Consider the following 24,197-nt stretch of genomic DNA (forward strand, 5'->3'; position numbering starts at 1 on the left):
GGTCTGGTCTAGCCTGGTCTGGTCTGCCTGTCTGACTGCCTGTCTGTCTGTTCTGTTCTGTTCTGTTCTGTTCTGGTCTGTCCTGGTCTGGTCTGGTCTGGTCTGGTCTGGTCTGGTCTGCCTGTCTACCTGCTGCCTGTTCTGTCTGTCCTTTCTGCCCGCCTGCCTGCCTGTCTTTCTGTTCTGTTTTGTCTGTCTGTCTTTGTGTTCTGTTTTGGTCTGTTCTGATCTGGCCTGGTCTGGTCTGTCAACCTGCCTGTCTGTTCTTTCTGTTCTTTCTGCCTGCCTGCCTGCCTGTCTGTTCTGTCTGTCTTTCTTTCTTTCTTTCGTTCTGTTCTGTTCTGTTCTGTTCTGTTTTGGTCTGGTCTGGTCTGGTCTGGTCTGACTGTCTGCCTGCCTCTCTGTCTGTTCTGTTCTGTTCTGTCTGTCTGTCTTTCTGTTCTGTTCTGTTCTGTTCTGTTCTGGTCTGGTTTGGTCTGTTCTGTTCTGATCTGATCTGGTCTGGTCTGGTCTGGTCTGCCTGACTTCCTGTTCTTTCTGTTCTTTCTGCCTGTCTGCCTGCCTGCCTGCCTGTCTGCCTGTCTGTCTGTCTGTCTGTCTGTCTGTCTGTCTGTCTGTCTGTCTTTTCTGTTCTGTTCTGTCTGTCTTTGTGTTCTGGTCTGTTCTGTTCTGGTCTGGTCTGGTCTGGTCTGGTCTGCCTGCCTGCCCGTTCTTTCTGTCTGTCTGTCTGTTCTTTCTGTCTGCCAGTCTGTCTGTCTGTTCTGTCTGACTGTCTGTTACTTTAGCTGGTCCCCGAGATCTGTGCCTTGATCATAAGCGTCTATTCGAAAAATTTGGTAACTTAACTGTCTCTAGAAAGACACAGCCTCAGCCTAGGACTGATATTATTACGCAATGGAGACTTAATACTAACGCCTTGTCCTAGGTCGGTCTAGTTGTACTACCAGTAGTCACTGGCAACCATACAAGGTCTACGAGTTCTAATAGTTCGTCTCCTTGGTATGCCCCAAACCGTAACGGTAGATACATAACGGTTCAGTGTTATGGGTGAGTGGTCCCCCTGGCTTCCCTGAACATTGTTCTCCTGTGGCTCCTGTCCTCGATGATGGTAGCTGATGGGGTGCGGTTCAGCAGGTGATCAGAGAGATGACCCCGAGGCTCTCACGGTACCTGTTGAAGGAGATAGTCACGCCACTTCACCATGTGCTTCCATCTCTGACAGTGTAAAACACCACGTAAAACGTTTACGTAGAAGGAAATTGTATACACCCAGTAAACATACTAAAAGAGGCAGACTGCATGTCCAGTACCGGTATAGATAGATTTCAGTAAAAACATGATGGACATCAATTGTATGATATAAGCATATACAATGATATTTATTAACTCAGTAAGACAATACTGTCAAATATAAGATTTTTTCTAAAGAATCACAGCCCCAGGAAATTAAATTACTCGTTTACTGAACGGTCAAGAGGATTAACATGTTGTTGCAAACTTTGGAAATCGAGTTGTTACGTACACACGCACGCACGCGCACCAATCTCTCTGTGTTAACAAGATATTACTAATTAGTCACTGGGATTTACTTACTAATCACAGGTCGTCATGACACCTCAAAAGTGTAGAATACCCGACGGATGCTGTATTTTTGAACAAAATGTAAATAAAAAAATAATATTTTACCTCTTTCTTTCCAGACAACCACAGGGGCAGTAGACAAAACATCCTCCTTCCTGTAGTATGTGGAACGAGTTTTCCTGTGGTTCCTCCAGACCGTAAGTTGGCATCGACAGTCGAAGAACCTCACCTTCCTGGAGAAAACAATATCGGTATCTTGGATGCAGAGCTATCCAGTTCAACTATAACACGGAGTTGCTACATCTGACATTCAACTGATACAGACCCAAGAGGAATCAGGGTTACATACTCCCAGCAAACCACCTGACCAGACTCCAACCCTATTGTCTACAATGAGTACGGATATACCTCTTTTCAATGAAGACTGTCTGAAGTTGGCTCAGCAGTTAGTCACCAAACATCCTATGTTAAAATCCGGGTTTGAAGACATCAACTCCTTAGTAAATGCTCTCGAAGACGATCCCGCTTTGGCGTCAAACGGAAAACGGATTAGGGTGCTCGCACATAAGGCAATAGGACTTTCATACTTGAACACGGATGAGTCACACAGACGGATATTCGCAGAGTACCTGTCCTACACGCGTGCTGCAGATGTTATATACAAGGCGTATAGTTTGTATCTTAAAGCCAGGAAACTTGAGTTCTTGACGGATAAAGTAGCTCGAGCACAGCTGACGTCAGAGGGCAGCTACACATTTGTCCGTGATATTAGGGGTTGTTGTGGAACTACACGGACGCCAGTGTCCAGTTCGGCGAGAGGGTTTGCAACAGTGGCCTCCTGCGATATTTTGTGGGGGACCTGGAGGCTGTTCTGAAGGAAGCTGGTAGCCCTGACAAAGTATGTACTTTCAACATTGCACCAAATGGGAACGTTCGTATGGCTGGGTGTGGTGTGTGTGTGTGTGAGAGAGAGAGAGAGAGAGAGAGAGAGAGAGAGAGAGAGAGAGAGAGAGAGAGAGAGAGAGAGAGAGAGAGAGAGAGAGAGAGAGAGAGAGAGAGAGAGAGAGAGAGAGAGAGAGAGAGAGAGAGAGGTCATTGAACATGACATGCAAGAGGGGTCACTCACTTTGTACATAAATTTTACGGGAGGGTGGGGGGAGGAGGGCATTCATATTGTACTTGCTTGAAGTTGCTTCTCCATAGAATTATCAACAAATATTTTTTGTTTTGTATCTACATTGACGAGCTATTATAAATCTTTGCTGAAGGTCTGTTATTATTCATTTTTAATGGTTTGTTGATCTGTGAAGATCCGGGTTAGGATTGGTCTTCAGCAACCCATGCGACTTTAAGGATCGGATGGCCAGACTCGCTTAGTTGGTTGACACATGACATCGTCGATGTGTCGATGCTAATCATGTTGGTCACTGGATTGTCTGGTCCAGACTCGATTATTTACGTCATATAGCTGGAATATTGCTGAGTGCGGCGTTAAACAAACAAAGAAACAAAGAAACAACAATTAATAGTTTGCTGAGTAAATCTGTTGACGGCCTGTTGTTCATCGTTGTTGTGCAGGTATCCGTACGTGACATCTATTTCCAGTCTGCTACGGGTGTCCTCCACAACTGCACATACAACCCCATCACCCGCCAACCTATCAGGGAACTGGGAACAGTTTCTGTAGCCATGGGCTACCTCAAAGGTGAAGCCCCAGGTGAGTGGCGCCGACAGGAATGAAATACTGCAATATATACAATATATTTCTGTATATGCTATATCTGTCGACCTATAAAAATAGTTAGTAGTGCCATATCCCAAACAAATATCTTTAATTACTGTTGACGTGAAGATCCAAAGAATGAATTGGTATGAAGAAAGTTGTGGCAGTCGAATGAAGCAACTAACGGGATCGAGTGGTCAGAGTCGTTGACGTGGTTGATGCATGTGATCGTATTCCAATAGGGCTCGTAAGTAGGTCACGGCACTTCGCGAGACCTCAGTACTTCCGGTGACAAACAGCGTTTCAAACCTTTTCGATAGGCCTTATGGCTGTCAGGAACCGATAATACTTGCAGGAATAACAAATTTCCGATCAAGCCATCCCCAAATTAGGCAACTATTAGGACTGTCAACATCTGTCCGGTCTAGTAAACTCATATTTGGCGGTCGCGCAATTTGGAACCCATTCTCTTCCCACAGAGGTTACTTGTCATATCTTCCTACGAACCTCTGTTCTAATACGGCCCTTTCGTGGTGCGAGTGTTCAGGATTCGTGATTGGTTGCAATCAGATTTAGTTGTGCAATCAGCGACGTTGTTTCAAAAGTGATCATTCGCAAGGTCTCGGTAATTTCCGTATGCTTCGGGAAAACTAGAACCTCTTCCCCTGCGCGATGCGCAAACGTTTCTTCTAGACAGAACTCAGTCATGTAATAGCGCTTCAATGGCGTCTCCCTCGCCCTCGTTGACAACGGATAAGCTAGCCATTAAATGCCTTGTGTGTCACATCAACACAAGTCCCCGGCAGAGGAGGGATATTTGTGGCCCCATATTTGCTTGTATTAGTCAGGTTGGATCTAAGTCGATGTTACACGTGTTCTGATTGGATAGACAGAAGGGAGATAACTCGTGTTGCGATTTTTGCCGCTAGGGGATTTTACGAGAACTGGGAAATATGGCCGTATTAGAACAGAGGTTCGTAGGAAGATATGAACCTCTGTGGGGAGAATGCGTTGGCCGTAATTAGAACACCCGTCTTATGACAAGTAACCTCTGTAGGAAGAGAATGTTTGGAACCAGAACTGGCTCTTGAATATAAGTTGTCACCGGAAATCTGGTACCGGAAGTAAACTAGGCTGCATCGCATATCGCAAATTGGCGCGCGCAAAGGAAGCTGGGAACCAGCTTAGTACCGGAAGTAGAGCCTCGCGACACTAACAGGCCCTATTGCTTACACGTTAATCGAGGCTCATGATTATGATAATATAATTTGTCCTCAGACCATAGGAAGTTTGTGTATTTACAATTTGTCCCAAATAGCTTGTGACAAGTCATAAATCACACCTTCTAAGAAACAAAATGGCAGCATTCTGAGAATGATAAGTTCCAGATTTGCTAGATGGGGTAATATTCTATTAGGCTTTTTTGATGTAACTTCCTAAAATCTTGTACCATGGGACCCGCTTCACAAACAAAGCTATGTACATATACATAGTCTATCAGGGGACGTTTGGTTAACCTACAGAGGGGTACAATGTGTGAAGCCCATAACTGGTATCCTCCAGTATGACACTGCAGAAATAACGACGTAAAACTAGACTCACTCACTTCAGAGTCTTTGAATTTTCCACCTTTCTTGATTCAACAGAAATTAAAATGATTATTCTTCTGCTGCTGGCGAGCATAATCGACGAGGATGACAATAAAGCTCTTCTAGCTGACAGTACCGTCTTTACCATAATTTTGAACATGATCTTGTACGCCTGGAGAGATCAACGTCATCGCTGCAACGGCTTCTCTGCGTCTGAGCTGATAGCCGGGCTCACGGGACTGGCGAAGAATGACGACAATAAGAAGATCCTCACAGAGAAGGGAGCGATCAATGTACTAATGACTGTGATGCAGGAAGGATCGGATGATGAGCGAGAGAAGGCAGTTCAGTGTGTTTGGGAGCTTGCATTCGACAAGGATAATCAACGTATATTCTTGGTAGGTCATTAAAGTCAGGTTTCATCAACCTGTTGTGTGATATGTATGTTCAGAGTATAGGATTTACTGACAAATTAATTTTTTTCAATAAATGAATTTCATCGTCTTTACCACTTGTTATAGATATGAGAGTCGGGTAAGGAAAATGGTGGGGTAAGCTATCAAGTGCTTAAAGTGCTTGCTTGTCTCGCTGTGAGAGATGTCAACATAAATCAATGATCCAGTCAAATGATTATAATTAAATTATTTAACATTGCAAACCAAAAGTCACTGTGTTCTTTAATCTGGTAGAAAAACATGATCGAATCGTGTTCGATTCCTTGAAGTTTCAAGACTATTCGCTGCGTATTAATGCATACAAATTGTATTGTTGCGTAGTCAGCAGTGGTGGCATCGATCAGATCATATTTTAACGTAAAGTCGAATGACGTGACAAATGAGCAAATGCTATCATGGAACCAGAACGGTCGGCTGATGACACTTCACTGCTGTACCCGTACTCGATGTCAATGAGCGCAGACAGAAAAACGCGTGTGGACCTTTGGTGTACTTTTCTGCTTACAATGTCGATAAACATCTTGTGTTGGTCAACATCATCAGTTCCAAATGAACTCCCGTGCTTCAAATACTCAACGACACCCGGAAATTGCCCAGCTCAAGATGTTTATCTCGTAAATGATTCAGGATTTTAGTCCGCTTATAGCAATATTCCCAAATATCACGACAATTGACATCCAGCCCTGGTTTCTTCGTTCACCCATCCTTGGAATAGATCCCGATCTTTGGAGTGACGGATGTGCTTTGTTTTTAAAGAACTACAACAATCCTATTTGTCCCTACTTGTTCTGATGTTGGGTTATTTGTATATGATGTTTTCAGGAAAACGCTGAACTGATGGCGATACTGAGAAAACTGAACGAGTCACAAAACAATAAACTGTCCAAAGTTTCCGGGGGCGCACTTTGGGTCATCACCCAGGAGGGGGAGAGAGAGAACCAAAGTGAGAGAACGTCCATTCCTTACTGGACATTTATTTTTGAAAACCTGTTTCATTTCAACCAGTACAATTAGAAAAGTATCATTTGAATTTGATCCTCCTTTCACAGAAACATGCCTGTTTGAAGGAGTGACCTAAAAATGTATTCTGGCCAAAAGTACCTGGTCCTTCTTACGGGAATATTTAATGTTGCGTCCCCACCATGCATGTGAATGTAATGAAAGGCGATTAAATATTTACGACAATACGCCCAGATTTAACTGTCAGTGAACTGAAAGATTGATTCAAGTTATGGCGTGGTACTTTGTCAATTGTTATCAAGATTGTATCCCACGTTAATTTCGAGCAGAACTGAAGAAGAAGGATGTTATGAAGAAGGACAGAAAGGTGAAGGATGCAGGTCACATAATGATCAGTTATCAGTGGGCGGATCAGAAAATGCTTATCAAGGTATTTTTGTCTTGTACTCCGACATGAACTAATCAGAACATTTACTGTTTTAATCCTTTGGTATATTCTTCGGATGTCTATCTATACGAGGTTGTGTCTATAATTCTCAGTGTGGACTGTGTCCATTTGACGTGCAGCAAACCTAGGTTTTTATCCTGGTTGTAGTGGTGGGGTAGCCTAACAGTTACAGCGTTCGCTGAAGACCCGGGTTCGATTCCCCACATGGGTACAATGTGTGAAGACCGTTTCTGGCGTCCCCCGCCGTGATATGGCTGGAATATTGCTAAAAGCGGTGTTAAACTATACTCACTCACTTATTCTGGCTATATTTCCACCTCATTTTGGGTTTCAGCATTATGGTAAATGTGCTTTCCGTTCTCGTCGATCGGACATTATAATACTGCTCAAAGTGGCGTAAAAGCAAACAAATCCGATCTTATTCTTCTAAATATTAAACTTGTCTTGAAGGTGAAGGAGTTTTTGAAAGGCCATAACTTTAAGGTGTGGATGAACATCGACAACATGGAGGGGTCCAAGCTGCAGACGATGGCGGAGGCCGTTGAGAACGCGTCTGTTGTGTTGGTGTGTATGTCGGAGGGGTACAAGCTGAATCAGAACTGCAGGTCAGGTGGGTTGGACGACTACAGTAGCTTCAGTTGTATTACAGGCCGATATTAAATGACCATTGAAAACGGGTGAAAAAGAAGTGTGCACCCCGTCTTTCTCAACAGTGTGCACCCCCTTTCTCAAAAAGCTGTATTCGCCGCTGCATATCATAACAAAATCTCTGTAATTACTGAGCATCATGAAGTTAGAAACGGATTCGGGATTGGGGATTCGAATCCCGAATCTGATCTTTTTGTCATATTCGGTAATTTTGTGGATTCGACAGTCGGCATTCGGTATTTGAACTCTTATATGTCATCCCCCTTCTAATGTACTAGGTGCTCGTTGGAAAAAACATAAACATCCAAACTACAGTTTTCGATATTTGGACCTCAAACCTGAGTTTCTTTAAACATTCGGACTTCGGGATTTGAATCCCGTATCTGAATATTTTTTTCAGATTCGGGATTCGAATCCCGAATCTGATTTTTGTGTGTGTATATTCGGTATTTGTGCAGATTCTACACTAGGCATCATACACAAACAACAATACTAACATATCCTTCACATCACATTTGGCATCCTCAATGGAACCTTGGGATTGGGGGTGACGTGGTTTACCATGTATGATCTTAGTGCTAGGCAACATCTGTGACACCTCCTCCTGTGACACTGACGGCAGCAGCAAACTCTGAACCATTGTCACTCTGCAAGATTGGTGGTGTACCAATGAACAGGAAGATGTCGACCAACTGATACACTACTTCTTGGAGGCCAATGGTCTCTGCACACAGAACTTAGTGAGATGGTAATGATAATGCATAATCCATCTGAATTGACCTTGACACATGGATTGCATGTCAATCAAGTCGACTTGTGCTCGTGAAGGCCTTGGAGATGATGGGGCGAACAACAACGCACTTGTTAGTTGTCCTTTTCCTTTTCTGTTGGCATTGGATGCAGGAAGACTTGAAAAAACTCAGGGATTCATGCATGATGTTGGCATACTTCTTGGTAACGTTTTAAGCATATTGTCTCTACCACCCTGTTGCAATATAGGCTCTCTGGATGATGCCAAAAGTGTCTTCTATGGAGACAAAATATACAGGATCTTCATGCTCTTCTTTCTTTCTAATCAAGTTCTTCGCTTCACCGTATTGAAGGACTGCACACTTTTTGAGCAGATAATACTGATGAGAGGACTTCCTTGTTGATGATTCAGCTACCAACAATTCATTTATGGTCTTTTGATATTCATCTCTTGAAATCAATACTCGCTTGTTGGTGTTGTACAATTCAAACAGGTACCTCTGAAACGCAACTCTCTCAGACTCCATTTTGGATATGAACCTTTCTGAGGTGCAGGTGTTATTATATACTGTTTCTAAATGAGCTCAATTCTCAAATGAGTCAATCTCAAATTTGCTCATCAGCAAACCCGATAGTTGGCCTTGTAGAGTGGATAAACGTCTTACAATCACACTCCATAATCAGTAAGGAGGAATGTTTAATACAATTACTACAATTACAAAACAAACAAGCCTGCTTAATTGACCCTTTCGTCTTCAGCTAGCTATTGATGCATTATTGCCCTCAAATGTGTCAATCTCAAATTCTCTCATGAGCAGTAAGAAGGAATGTGTCATACAATTACAAGAAGTACAAAACAAACAAACAGATTTCCTCCTGGCGCATTTCCCCTTTGATCTCAGATAGCTATTGATGCATTATTGTCCTTAAAAAATGTGTTTTTCAAATTATTGACTTTGTTGGTCTATTTTCGATGTTCAACGAAAGCTCATGAATACAAGCCGGAAAGAGCTTTAGGACCGTGCACTATCTCCGAGGGTGCCCGGCAACATCGAGGATAGATACGTTTGACAGATGAAGGTGCAAAGAGTATAGTTACAAGGAGGCTCAAGTTTCGAATTCCAAATGTTTTAATACCCGTGAAGGTCCGGGTTAGAATTGGCCTTCAGTAACCCATGCTTCTCGTAAGAGGCGACTAACAGGATCGGGTGGTCAGGCTCGCTGGCTTGGTTGACACGTGTCATCGGATCCCCATTGCGCAGATCGGTGCTCATGCTGTTGATCACTGGATTGCCTGGTCCTGACTCGATTATTTACAGACCGCCGCCATATAGCTGGAATATTGCTGAGTGCGGCGTAAAACTAAACTCACTTACCAAATGTGTTAATGAAATGCATAATGCGAGTTCAAATACCATATACCGAATGCCCAATGCCGAATGACGAATGTGCAAAAGGAAAAACCCAAATATGAGAAAAAATTCAGATTCGGGATTCGAATCCGGAATATGAAGCAAAAATATCAGATTCGGGATTAAAATCCCGAAACCCGATTGTTAAGAAAACTGAGATTTGAGGTTTAAATATCGGAAACTGTAGTTTGGTTGTTTATGTTTTAAAGTTATCCAGGTATACAAAGAGCCCTAGTACATTCGAAGGGGGATGAAATAATGAATATTTACATTGTTCCTCCTTGCTCGATAGAGGGTTGACGCTTGCAAGCAGGAAGGGCTTCAGGTCCGTTGACTATGTGCACGGCAACGTCGAGGATAGTCAGGTTTAACAGATGAAGGTGCAAAGAGTATAGTTACAAGGACGCTGAAGTTTCGAATTCCAAATGTGTTTATACCCGTGAAGGTCCGGGTTAGAATTGGCCTTCAGTAACCCATGCTTATGGTAAAATGCGACTAACGGGATCGGGTGGTCAAGCTCGCTGGCTTGGTTGACACGTGTCATCGGATCCCCATTGCGCAGATCGGTGCTCATGCTGTTGATCATTGGATTGCCTGGTCCTGACTCGATTATTTACAGACCGCCGCCATATAGCTGGAATATTGCTGAGTGCGGCGTAAAACTAAACTCACTCACCAAATGTGTTAATGAAATGCATTATAAGAGTTTAAATACCAAATACCCTATGCCCAATGCCAAGTGCCGAATGTGTAAAAGAAAAAACCCGATATATGAGAAAAAAAATCAGTTTTGGGATTCCAATCGAAGTTCTATGGACAGTCAACTTCTTTATTGCAATGTTATTCTTTAATGCGATGTTTCGGTGTAGGTACTCACACGGTTGTCAAGCAGGTGCTCACTCGTACCCAGTTTCGTACATACAGACCGGTTTGTGACAAATAACAATGTGGATGATAAAGCTTCCATATTACAGTTTTAGAAGACATGTCTGCCCAATATCTGACAGCTTCAGCAAGGACGTCATTATTGAACGCGTCACTTCCGGTCCAATCCCTGAAAGGAGATTTAATTCTAAATTTATCTGAAAGGAAATCTAATTCTAAATTTATTTATTTAGGAACAGTAATTTTGGGTTTAATCCTGGAAGGGACAGTTACCTTCTCTTTAATCCTAAAAGGGACAATATCTTTCGATCAAATCCGTAAATGGAATGTTTCCTCCAATCTAAAACTTGAAAGGATAGTTTTTTTCCAATATAACCTGACTAAGGACATTTTCAACATTTTTAACCATGTTACATGTCACACCTAGTTTGAGATAAGCAGTTGACCCTGAAGATAAAGTAAATCCTCCATCCTCACTCAGTCAGTTTTGAAAAACAAACAAAATGTGAATGATGCATGCCTTTAGTTGGTTTCACAAAAAAAAACAATAGTGCTTTACTATATCTCAGAAGAGTATTGGCTGGAAACATTTCATCACATCGAATCTGACTCAAAGTTTAAACGGTTTTACATTACAGAAGCTGAGTATGCCTATAGCCTTCAGAAGCCCATAATACCCCTCCTTCTACAGAGAGACTACAAGCCTGATGGCTGGCTGGGGTTCATAACAGCTACAAAACTCTACTTCAACTTCAGCGGAAAATTCCCTTTCGAAAAGAAAGCTTCGGAGTTGGTGAAGGGACTTGGTGCTCGAGGCAACGCGGGATCGTCAGCCGATAGTATTGACGTGAGTGACAACATTTCTGTCCAGTCAGATACATACGTGAAACACCTATGTTCTTAAACGAGCCTTACAGGAGTATTTTTCATCTGACAAAAGCTTTTCAGAGCATTTATATCTCAAATGATAGATAGCAACGGTAATGCCATAGCTTACTCCGAAATAAACAATATTCTAAGTGGGTGTAAAAGCAAAGTGTGAAAAAGCAGCGATTTGACGCATTGGAAAGCCCTGCTGGAAAGCCTGTAAGTCATGCCGAACTTGCTTTGAGGATGTGATGGGCCATTGGTGAAGTGGAAGGAATTAATTTGTTGAGGTAGAAGCTTTGAACTGCTCCTTCTTGGAGAAAAAAACACATTAACATTTCATCTGTGTTGTTTACGAATGATATAAATACCACCTTAGAAAATATATTCAGTGTAGCTCAAGCAGATAAGAAGCTTAAGAAATTGTCAGAAATAATGATTATAGGTTAAGAGGTTGACGGAAAAAATGATCATAGGTTAAGAGGTTGTCAGAAATAATGATTACAGGTTACGAGGTTGTCAGAAATAATGATTATAGGTTAAGAGGTTGTCAGAAATAATGATCATAGGTTAAGAGGTTGTCAGAAATAATGATCATAGGTTAAGAGGTTGTCAGTATACGGATACAGTAAAACCGGGTGGGTCCGGGAACCCCGATTTAGTATCATTTTGTAAGACGCGTGTACACAGAATATTACTCTAAAACAATGACTCTGTTATTACAGATATTGATTAATCAGGACGAATTCACCTGGTACCGTCAGTATTAACGAGATTTCCCTTTACTCACCGTCTTATGCATATCTCATTGCTACAGGTTTCTTCCAAATTGTTTCAGGGGGAGACAACAGCAGTTGTGAAGTCCCAACCGTCTGATGCTGGTCGGGACGCGTATGGTACAGCCAACTGGTCACAAAAAGATGTCCAAACCTGGCTTTGTAACCTGAACTTGGAAAAGTAAGTATCTGATAACATTTGACAATGGGAACAAGTTTCATCGTAGTCGTCTTATCAGTTGACGGAGCTCTATGCTTCAGATTAGTGAGATATTTGAATCTGTTAATTTCGATTCAAGAGTTGCGAGATTGAAGTGGCCTAAGTCACTGAAATGAAAGCATGATGGACATTAAATGTGTCCTGGTTTCAGAATATGTCTGCACCTCTATTTAGTCTTAATTTTAGTTGCTCAGAGGCCACCTCTGAGCGTCATATTTAAGTCCCTTCTTCATTCATGAATGTTTTCCTACCACATGTTATTTAATCGTAGAATATGTGCTCTTTGAATGTTTGGCTAAACTGGAATACAAAAGCCCACGACTGGAGGGTTGATGTAAATCCAGCTAGGGTCCATGCAGTTAGCAAAAGCACCGTAAGTCCCCATGGTCCCTAGTATGGTAATCTACCTTCAGCTGTTGGCGATCTATAGCCTGTATGTATATTGTATTGTGTTAATAGTAAGAAAGTTTTAGATTTACAAACTAATTTTATACCTAATTCTGTGATCTTAATTACTGTCGTTCGTCGACAGTTTATTTATAATTCAACTTTGCATTTATCACGTATGTAGAACTAGTTTTAATCACAACAAGGCTGAATATTGCCGATGTGACTACAATCACTCACTCAGACTGTTTTTCAGACATTCTTCGCTGAAAAGTCTCACGGGAAAGCAACTGATGTTTCTTCACAAGATGTCAAAAGAGGTAAACAACTGATATATTCATAACATCATACTTATCATGATTATATATGTATCTATATATATGTATATATATATTGCATAGATATATAACAACAGAATGCCTTTTTCTCCAACATGTTTCGTTCTTTACTCTTCAGGGAGATTGTAGCGGTTACAGTATGACGTCATTACATATATATTGTGACGTCACAATAGGGACAACATTCTAGAGCGACAAGGTCACAGCTTGCAATGGTTTAACATTTGTTTGTACTTGTCTATTAAGTAGTGTTCTTTTAAAATTCGTTTTACTTTGTCCGAATTTTGAACTTGATAAAAAGGAAATATTGTAAATTTAACATCGTTTCCTTTTGCACAGACATCTAGATGTTCACTCAGTGGGATACATCGGGTTTCGGGACACTTTATTTGTTGTTTGTGGACACGAACCCGGGCTCTTAAATTTTCTGATTGACCAATATACTGTTCATTACAGCCTGTGCATGTTATGACATATATTATGTTTTTGCAAGAGCAGTCAAAATTCTGTTTTACTTAGAATTCTCCGTGTCTCGTGAAAGTTACAGAGTGTCCTTCAACAATATGTCGACACGTTCCACAGTTACCTCTGTTGCATCTAGACACAGTAGGATTTGATAAATTCTGTTTCTTTAAAATAAATTTGTCTTTTGTTAGTATCTTTTTAAGATTCTGATTTTGTCTTTTGCTATTTATTATTTTTCTAGATTTCGGCATTGATTTCAGTTTTTCATCTTGTTCTAAGATGCACATATTTGTTTTTATGTTCTGGAACACATTTGGGTTCAACGGATTTTAAGTAGATACAAAAGCAATTACTTTTTCCTCATTGGTTTGTTTCATCGTCAAAAGATCTTCTCTATTAAGCTGTAAAGCTTTATATATTCCGTCTTCAACAAGGGATTTTGGATATTCCCGTAATAGTAAAAACGTCCTAAGTTCATTCAGTCTTTGATTGCGGGTGTCTTGGTTTGAAACTATTGTACATATTCTTCGTGCCAGGTTATATGGAAGACTTCTTTTGGTGTGGCTCGGATGACAAGTGAAGATTAAATATTGTTTCGTATCTGTAGGTTTGTAGAAGATGTCTGTGTCCAATTTCCGCCCCGATTTGATGACCATTGTGTCTAAGTAAACTGTTTTAGTTTCATCTGCCTCTACAAACTCATAGACAAGTACAAACCAATGTTAAACCATTGCAAGCTGTGACCTTGTCGCTCTAGAATGTTGTCCCTATTGTGACGTCACAATATATATGTAATGACGTCATACTGTAACCGCTACAATCTCCCTGAAGAGTAAAGAACGAAAAATGTTGGAGAAAAAGGCATTCTGTTTTTATTTATCTATGCAATATTTATGACTGAACACCTGTACTATTTTAGACATTTTGTGCGTATATATATATATATATATATATATATATATATATATAACGCAGCAAAAGAAACGTCAGTTTGGAATGTAAATTCATTTAATGTTTTGATTGTATATTTTTGACAACATCTCCAACTTTACCTGAGCAAAGACATTCCTTCCCAAACTCAGAATGGAACCCAGGAAATGGTCTAAAAAACGCAACCTGACCTCGGTGATGGTACGGTGTTCTCCATGTTTTTCATGCAACTCATGCTGCACGTGCTGTTCACAAGGACCAGCCCTATAAAATGCACCCTCAAACCTGGTTGAAACGTTCACATTACAACGTCAGGAGGATGCCCCTTCTCACGACAGCTCAGAGGAACCAGGCGCTAGGAAGACTTGAAGCTGGCCACACTGCACAAGGTCAACGTTCGGACCATCTACAGACTGCAGCAACATTTCCGGGCCACCAACACCACAAATGATCGCCCCCGTACTGGCAGACCAAGGGTGACCACAAGACAACAACACCGCCATGTTGTGCGACAGCATGTACAGAATCCCTTCATGCAGGCATCCGAAACAGCACGCCAGACAGTGGGAACACACGGAAAACCAATCAGTACTGATACAGTACGCCGACATTTGAACAGCGGGAACCTCTATTGCCGTAGACCTTACCGTGGACCTATCCTCATCCCTCGTCATCGGCGTGAACGTCTACAGTTTGCCCTACAACACCAAAACTGGGGATACAGGCAATGGAGAACTGTTCTCACAGATGAGAGTCGAACTGCAGATGGCAGAACAAGAATATGGCGACGACGTGGCCAGCGTTACTCAGACCATTGTGTTATGGACAGAGACTCATGGGGAGGTGCAAGCATCGTGGTATGGGGTGGAATAGGCTCGAGCCAGAGTGTGGGTCCTGTGGTGTTCCAGAACCTTGTTCCAGGGAGAGGAGGCGGCAAAACTGCGGTGCGCTACATCGACCAAGCTCTCAGACCCCACGTCATATCACATTTCGCACGTCACCGGAACAACATTTTCCAGCATGATAACGCCCGGGCCCATACTGCCAGAGCTACATGGGACTTCCTACAGCAGAACGGTGTCAACATTATGCAGTGGCCAGCCTTTACAGTCCGTTTGAATCAGAAACGGACCGATGAATTGCAAATTTTATCATTGTACAAAATTGCCACATAAATATAAAAAGTACACATGTGTATCATTTACTAATACCCAACAGCTTTCTTATATGATATCATGGCTCGACAAATTTCAGATCGCACGGCCTTCAAAGGGAACGAAGCCTCAGCTATGTGAGATCATAAAAACCCACAAAGGTGAACCTTTCTACAAAGTTGACAGTTACATAAAAAGTAAGGGTCACGATATTCTGCGACTTCCACCCTATCACTGTGACCTTAACCCCATTGAAATGATATGGGGTATTGTCAAAGGAGATGGGGCCAGATCAAACACAACTTTTAGATTACGTGACATAGAGGTTTTGGTTAAGGAATCCCTCAACAAAATCACGACTGAAACTTGGCAAAACTGTGTCAACAAGATAGCTAACGTCATTGAACAAGGTTACTGGTCTCGGGATGGCTTACAACAGGCAACTGTGGCACCACTTGTCATCCCTTTAAGTCGTGACTATGACACTACGACAGACGAGGAACCGATAGGTCTCCCGGAATAGATTTTGAGATGTCCCCCGCCATGACTGGCTGTTCCGTTTCTGCGGTTTCACCCCGACGCGACAGATAACAACTTTTGCGTTTTCAGTGATGATAGTTTCTTAAAGAACTTTTTTGGTGGAGTCCGGAAAATTTTCACATATAAGAAAGCTGTTGGGTATTAGTCAATGATAAAAATGTGTACTATTTATATTTATGTGGCAATTTTGTACAATGATATAATTTGCAATTCTGACTGTAGTCCTGATTTAAACCCAATTGAACATCTTTGGGATGAAATTCAGAGGAGACTGAATAATGTCATACCAAGGTCGGACACAGCCGATTTATGGCGCCAGGCCTTTCTCAGAGTGTGGTTCAAGGTGCCAATGGCCTTCATCAATCGATCGGTGCACTCACTGCATAGACGCTGTGATGCAATTAATGCCGCTTGTGGTGGTCACACTAGATACTGAAGTCAAGGGTTTCAATGGACTGCAAACGTTCACCTAATGTCTTGAAATTGAGTTATTCATTAATGTGTCAACATATTGTACACAAAAAATGTTTTTGATCCGCTTATTATGTCCATTTCTGTAATGATTTTATTATAGTGCCTGTCTAATTTTGAATTCGTACTGACGTTTTCTTTTGCTGCTGAGTATATATTTAATTTATACAAGTAATGCTCGGTGAGGTGTATAAGGAATTTGATAAGAATCCTGAAGTTATGTGGATGAGTTACACGTAATTATGAGTCGAATCGGGGTACTGAGTGACACTTAATGTCGTAATTACGATCGTTGACATGCGTAAGGGTTTGTTATTGCCAGTTGATTAGCATTTGAATTATCGCAGAAAAGGTTCTTTTAGGTTCAGATTATGAAGTATGGGTATTAAGTTGAGAAATGTTTGGTCATGCAGGACTTTAGATGGTAGTAATGTGAGTAAGTGAATATTCATGACACTAACGCAGTGGTATTATAAATTGTATGCTTCTCTCGAAGGTAATACGGTCTGAGTACACCTCATTGTAGCAGTGTTACCCGAGTCGGTAGGCGATGGATGACACTGCTACAAAGAGGCGTGCATCAGACAAAATATCTTTTTATTTTATTTGGAGGATCGCTACCAACTATATGACATGTAAACAAAATGGCGTCTGCCTCTCGACTGGATTTTTAAATTCAGTGAAACTTAAAATTGCTGGAAAAATAGTTAATTATGTTTAATCGAACGGTTTTCGAACGGCTCTGCATGCGTCATATTATGACGTCATATGATTGTTCGCGATACAGCTTCTCGGTGGAGTTTGGCGGTTACCTTGGCAGTGGGTAATATTTTTTCAAGTTGTCACACGGAAACTTCTTAAAGCGCCATTGACCAATGAAATTAAAGTATTTTACATGAAGGTAAGATAATATACAGTGTTGTTGTCTATGTGTATTACCTTAGGGTGACGTGGACCTTATTCCATTGATAACTGCAGTTATGGAGGTATGGGTTCATACGAAGAGGAAGAGGTGGAGATGGGATGAGGCTATGATATGAAACTGGTTAAACACGCCCTCAGCAAATTGTTGCTTGTCTTCAGAGGGGGCTAGGTTGGATCGGATACAATTCTCGGTGTTTGCGTGACACCGGATCATCATAATATCAACCACTGGTTTGTTTGTCCGTAGTTGTTTAGAGGTTGTCTTGACTGGGGTGAAAAAGGCATAGAATTATCATTCTACCTACTTGTATACCGCTGACCAATGATCAATGTATTAGGGCCACGGTGTTTCCAGTCCTCTTTTTACTTGTCTTTACTTTGTTAATTTGAAACGAAAAAAATATTTTTAAAACGTTTTAGGCTTTGCTTTTTGATTGGTAATGGTTGAACAGATGTCGTCAGTTACTTTTAAATTTGTGCATTTACTAAAGCAGATATGTAGAATTTTCACATGATTTAATTACTGCTCAACGATAAAGTTCTTTTTTGTTTACAGGTCCCAGAATTCTTCCACAATTACATCAAAACTGACCTGCAGTTGAACAATCTGGAAGATCTGATGAACTTCAGTGAGGCTGTGGAGAATTTGTAAGAGATTATTTTTTACTATATATCAACTGAAAATCTCCAGCCTGTCTCCAAGTGATCTTCATTCGTTCTATGGCGCAACCTAACACACTTCGAGCATCTGTGACTCGACCAGTTGATATAATGCTGTACATGAAGTCTGAACATTCTTATCATATCAGGACACTGGATCTACTTTCAAGCGAAAGTCGGGGCGGTGGGTAGGCTAGTGGTTAAAGCGTTCGTTCGTCACGCCGAAGACCCGGGTTCGATTCCCCACATGGGTACAATGTGTGAAGCCCATTTCTGGTGTCCCCCGCCATGATATTATACGAATATTCTAAAAGCGGCGTTAAACCAAACTCACTCACACACTCAAGTGAGAGTCGCTTGTGTCATCTGCCTAGACGATAGGATGTGAGCTCATGAGACATACCTGCATCATTGGACCTTGTTTTACAAATCCGCCGTAGCGTTTAGGTGATCGTAACTCCAATATCATAAGCTTTAACATAAACTTACGATAGTCGTAACGCTAAGGAGAACTAGACTTATGAGTGAGTGTGGTCTTACGTCGCTTTTATCAATATTCCAGCAATATCACGCAGTGCACATTAGAAATGGGCTTCACTCTTGTGGGGCATCGAACCCGGGTCTTCGGCATGACGAGCGAAAGCTTTAACTTTTAGGCTATCTCACCGCCTCACAGATGAGCGCCATAGCGCCAAGGTGATCGTAACTTCAATACTTTAACATAGGCTTACGACAACCGTAGCGCTTAGATAATCGTAACTCCGATACTTTAATGAAGGCTGAGAACATTAGTACTGAGGGGATTGTAACTTCGATACTTTAACATAAGCTTTCAAAGTGATTGCGCTAAGGTAATCGTAACTTCCATTATATTATATACTTCCAAAATATTTTCAATATTATTTACAGGCATACATTATAGGATTATACAAGCAGACAGCGGACACTACATTGTGATTCATCTGAGGTATATAATATGTAAACATGTACACAATATTATTGGTTAATATAAATCATTTTACATAAACATTTGTTCAGTACCATTTGATAAATGGAGACATTTCAAAACATCATAGTACTTAATAACCTCTTTTTGATCAAATTGATGTTAGGCAAATAGTTTCTAGCGGCACATTTGAACATATTTTATTAGACTAGAAGGTTGATTACATTTATATGATTATTAATTTCACCTTTAATTCCAAACAAAAAAAATTCAAACGTAGAGTTTACTGATAATTGAACAGTATAAAGCCAGTTTGTTACTTTATTCCATAGTTTCTTTTACATCCTCACATTTCCAACAGAGGTGATCAGTAGTTTCTAGATCTTTTTGACAAAAGGAGCAAAGTGGTGATTCTACGTATTTTATTTTATAAAGAAAAGACTTTGTTGGTAAAATGTTGTGTATAATCCTATATTGTAACCACCTAAGTTAGGTACCTTTAGTGCATTTGTTTGGAATGATATTATAAATCATCCATTCTTTGTCAGTGAAACATCTGTCTAAAACACGTTCCCATTTGGAATAGCATGTGAGCATGATGAAGGATGAATTCAAAAGAGTATTATATAAATGTTTATTTCCCGCAGAATTTCTTAATAATTGGTAATTACGATGGGAATTTGCAGCGGTTTTCCAAGAAGATTTTAGTTTCGTGCTGTATTGCATCATTATCTGTAATTATTGTTCCTTCAGATTTTACTACTTCTGTGGTTGCTTTGTCTAGAAAGTGTCTGGATTCGAGTTTGAAGAAATATCTGCTTGGTTTCTCGCCGTGTTCAATCCATTTTGCTTTCGACCTTATCACCATTCCTTTAATCTTAAAATTATTGATATCATCCAAATCGTTTATAATTGTATTAATTTTTTTCCAGTAAAGTTTGTTTTTCAGCATGACTATTTGATAAATGTAAACTTTCCTCATGCTTTTCTAACTCATGATCTAGCGATTTCTCTTTTGTTGCGCGCATTGTCTTTTGGGTACAAGAATAATAAATTGTTTTACCTCGAATCATCAGAAGTAAAGTCTCCCATTATAATTGATCATTAATGGTGTATTTGGAGGGAACGTTTTCATGTGCAACTTCGTAAAACACGTCACAATTTAATTCTGGACTCACAAAAGTCCAGAAACTCTCCGAACTGTGGGCACTTTCTGACAAGAGATTTGACCAAATTAAACATGCAGTTGTTATGAATATATGCCAAGGATGAAAAAATGAAAAAGAATTGTTTCGAAAACTTTAAATTTAAACTCGCTCGCCCATAGGTCGGCCCATGGGCGAGAATGTTAAATTTCGATCAGAATTCATGTTTCGGAGGTTGTAAATGAATGAGTGTATGTTTATAAGCATCATGTCACAAATTTCAACTCATTTTGACTTAATTCGACTAACTTAGAGCGATATTAAAAAATCTCGCCCATGGGCGAGAATATTTACTTTTATTCAAAATACATGTTTTTTCCATGTTTGGGAGGTTGTAAATAAATGAGTGTATACTTATGGGTATCATGAAACAAATTTCAACTCATTTCGACTTAATTCGACTAACTTAGAGCGATATTATTAAATCTCGCCCATGGGCGAAAAATATGTTGGCCCATGGGCGAGAATGTTTAATTTCGATCAGAATTCATGCTTTGGAGAGGTTGTAAATGAATGAGTGTATGTTTATAAGCATCATGAAACACATTTCAACTCATTTTGACTTAATTCGACTAACGTAGAGCGATATTAAAAAATCTCGCCCATGGGCGAAAAACATTTTGGACCATGGGCGAGAAGATTTACTTTAACTTTACTCAAAATACATGTTTTTCCATGTTTTGAAAGTTGTAAATGAATGAGCGTATGTTTATAAACATCATGACACAAATTTCAATTCATTTTGACTTAATTCGGCTAATTTCGAGCGATATTAAAAAATCTGCATTATTTACGGTAACATGGATTAGCTAATAGCGCATTGCCAGGAGATCCACATTCACACGATCACTCAACCATACCCATTGCAGGTTGAGCCAATCCATTTTCAACTCTTGTTTTCTTAAAAGTGGCTTTCCCGGGCTATAACTATCAGCACACCCCAATCCGACCATCTGTCATTAATTACCTGTCATGAGCTATCAGTTGTATTGAAAGCTCTCGTCTATTGTTTCTTTACTTAATTGTTTCACGGATAGTTATGTAGTCACTCCAAAGTCACCATATGTGCGTGACTGTCCTCTCCAACGTCCGCGCCAACCTCTCAACCTAGCAATCTCGATCCACTTTCTGCTCACTATCAAGCCATCTATAACTTCACCTCTCTCCAACCACCTGTCTTCTCAGAGGTCCGTGCGCCTCTCTATTCCATCATTATTTCACGCCAACTCTACCTCCCAACAACTACTGTCTCCTCCGAAGTCCGCGCGCCTCCAGCCACCCCCGACCCCCGCCGCCTCTCTAGCACCAACCATAACAAACTCCACGGTCAAGGCCGCCCATAGCCCCTCAATTCCTACACTCGCTCAGCCTGCCTTGCCCCCCCTCAATGCTCCCATACCACCCCTTCTCCCAACCCACCCTAGAAGGACTTACTTGGTCCCTTCATACGTTGGCGATTGTGCACAAATTTAGCCATCACTTAAAAGCACAAGTATCCTACTATTATAATCCTGGTATATCTAAATTTACTTCAAATGTTTTGAAACTTACGTACCCTCTCAAGAAGACAAAACTGTGAAACCCGTGAAGGTCCGGGTTAGAATTGGCCTTCAGTAACCCATGCTTATCGTAAGAGGCGTCTAACGAGATCGGGTGGTCAGGCTCGCTGGCTTGGTTGACACATGTCATTGGTTCCCAATTGCGCTGATCGATGCTCATGCTGTTGATCATTGGATTGTCTGGTCCAGGCTCGATTATTTACAGACCGCCGCCATATAGCTGGAATATTGCTGAGTGCAGCCTAAAACTAAACTCACTCCAAACTGTGAAAATTAGGAACACCTCTAACTGCCAACAATGTCAACAAGAACATAATGGAGTCCCTGCATCAGTACATCTTCAAGACTAAACGAATTGATAAATTATTCTAGACCAATATCTGTACACAAATAATTAAATGTAACTGCAAGTTCAAGGTTCCTAAGCACGTACAATGCACATTTACCCTACCTCATGGAAAAAAAGTCATTGGAAAAAAATTCATAGAAAAAAATTCATAGGAAAAGGCGTCATGGAAAAAAAGTCATAGAAAAAATAACTATTATAAAACATCATGTTCTCCAGTTATTTACTTTCTTTATACTATTTCACTTTCAAGTTAATTATTCCTTTAGTTTGACGCTGTAAGCAATTGGATCTTATGAAAACAGGAGAAATGAACAGATTATTATTTGTTTAGTTCTTAACGGATTGTGGGATTAAAAGTCACAAGTCACATGATTGTTTGTTTATCTAGCTTTGAGCTTGACGATATCACACCGATTAATGAACTCATGGGATTATCAGTTAATGCTTTTACTCAAATGGCTTCCTTCTAGCAGCTAATATAAGACACGCTGGCCGTAAGACTGTGATCCGAACTCTTCACGGCATTGGCTGGAACATTCCGTTAAATAAATTGTGCTAGGACAACTGACTGATGTAGTGCTGTTGCAGATGAAAGTTTTATGATGATAGAGCATTTTCTGATGTCATGTATTTCACTTGAATGATTACATTAATTTTATAAGTTAGGTTCAAAGGGGGTAGTGCTGTTGATGATAATATTGTTATGACTTGTTAAATAAATACATTATCAATACTGACCTTTTTTGAGTTTATGGCTTTTTTTCTATGACTTTTTTCCTACCCAAATCTATGACATTTTCCATGACTTTTTTTCCTATGACTTTTTTCTACAACCGAACAAATTACAATGTATGCCGGGTGCACGGTTGTGCACTGCTTGGGTGGTGTTGTACAAATCATCAGGCATAATAAATCATTTATATCCCGCCCCATGGAAAAAAACGGTATCTTCCCATAAGATAGACCTCCCAAAAGACACACCGCTTAAAACAACACATTTTATGGTTGGTTGCATAAGGCTTAATGAAGCTGTACCCTTGATAATATGCATCCACAGCAGTCAGTGAACCGTGAAGCAGTGGTTCAAATCGACTAGTCAGTACCATGTTAGTGAAATATATGACTGAATTTCATGCTATATTTACATGAAGAGAGGTTTAAGATATTTTTGCCTAAGGTTGTTTTATATGGTTTTATAAAAATCTGTCTATGATGTATATTTTGACCCTCTAGATAACAGTGTCTCATAAGCCTGTTAAGGCTAGATGTATGTAAAACATTATGTGTGTATTTTATATGTATTTTATATCTTGTGTACATACATGGGGCACTTTAATAAACTATGTCTATCTGTCTGTCTGTCTTTAAACATTCGTTAAGATAAATTCTGTTTACTATTGTGATGCGGTGTATACGGGGATTTTTGCGTCCCGTTTTATTAACCTAGCCGAAGGCGTCAGTGACAGTTTGCTACTACTTATGATAGGAATTAATTTGACGTTTTCGTGTATCCAGTTCTTGTGTATTCTGTTATATTATATATGTACCGGTGAGGTATTAATAAAAGCAATGTTTTGCTTGTTTACCAAACCAGATTCTCTGAGAATAAAAAATATGAATACGTCAGCCACACCCCTTGTTCTATCATTTCATCTACACCACCGCCCCAGAACGCACCTAACCGTGACTAAACGCTAGCATAGGGAGATACACCCCTCAACGTTCATGATACAAAAAATTGGATCCCTAATGTGTAGACTTAAATCTACGTATGTAATTACCCCTATCAAAGTATAAGTAGTATATTACCGTTACGATTGCTATGTACAACTAGTCATTTTCTTATCGTGTACGACATTTCAGTAAATACTTACATCGTAATGTATAAAAGCGCAGATGCAAGGCTAGTGAAAATTTGTCATTGTACCCATCAAGGATATGAAAAAAGGGTGCAT

At 40.4% G+C, this 24,197-nt stretch overlaps 1 protein-coding gene and 1 long non-coding RNA gene across 2 annotated transcripts in view; one reads left to right on the forward strand and one right to left on the reverse strand.

The window, feature by feature from the left end:
* LOC124271946 overlaps window positions 1-5,870 on the reverse strand; it is a 7,108-nt gene extending 1,238 nt beyond the window's left edge. Inside the window, exons 1-2 of the long non-coding RNA XR_006897186.1 lie at window positions 5,773-5,870; window positions 5,080-5,086 (exon numbers count right to left, since the gene is read on the reverse strand). This is a non-coding gene — a long non-coding RNA (uncharacterized LOC124271946). The remainder of the gene's footprint in view (window positions 1-5,079; window positions 5,087-5,772) is intronic.
* Window positions 1-18,379, forward strand: part of LOC124271945 — a 23,524-nt gene extending 5,145 nt beyond the window's left edge. The window contains exons 2-11 of the mRNA XM_046707115.1: window positions 1,711-2,479; window positions 3,160-3,298; window positions 4,951-5,291; window positions 6,171-6,291; window positions 6,638-6,738; window positions 7,207-7,366; window positions 11,090-11,298; window positions 12,157-12,275; window positions 12,958-13,021; window positions 18,080-18,379. Of these exons, the coding sequence (XP_046563071.1) occupies window positions 3,271-3,298; window positions 4,951-5,291; window positions 6,171-6,291; window positions 6,638-6,738; window positions 7,207-7,366; window positions 11,090-11,298; window positions 12,157-12,275; window positions 12,958-13,021; window positions 18,080-18,175 (1,239 nt within the window). The 5' untranslated portion in view covers window positions 1,711-2,479; window positions 3,160-3,270 and the 3' untranslated portion in view covers window positions 18,176-18,379. The remainder of the gene's footprint in view (window positions 1-1,710; window positions 2,480-3,159; window positions 3,299-4,950; window positions 5,292-6,170; window positions 6,292-6,637; window positions 6,739-7,206; window positions 7,367-11,089; window positions 11,299-12,156; window positions 12,276-12,957; window positions 13,022-18,079) is intronic.
* Window positions 18,380-24,197: the final 5,818 nt, after the last annotated feature.

Source organism: Haliotis rubra, unplaced genomic scaffold (assembly GCF_003918875.1).
Source record: "Haliotis rubra isolate DU_JTF1 unplaced genomic scaffold, ASM391887v1 Scf1646, whole genome shotgun sequence".
Lineage (NCBI taxonomy): Eukaryota > Metazoa > Mollusca > Gastropoda > Lepetellida > Haliotidae > Haliotis > Haliotis rubra.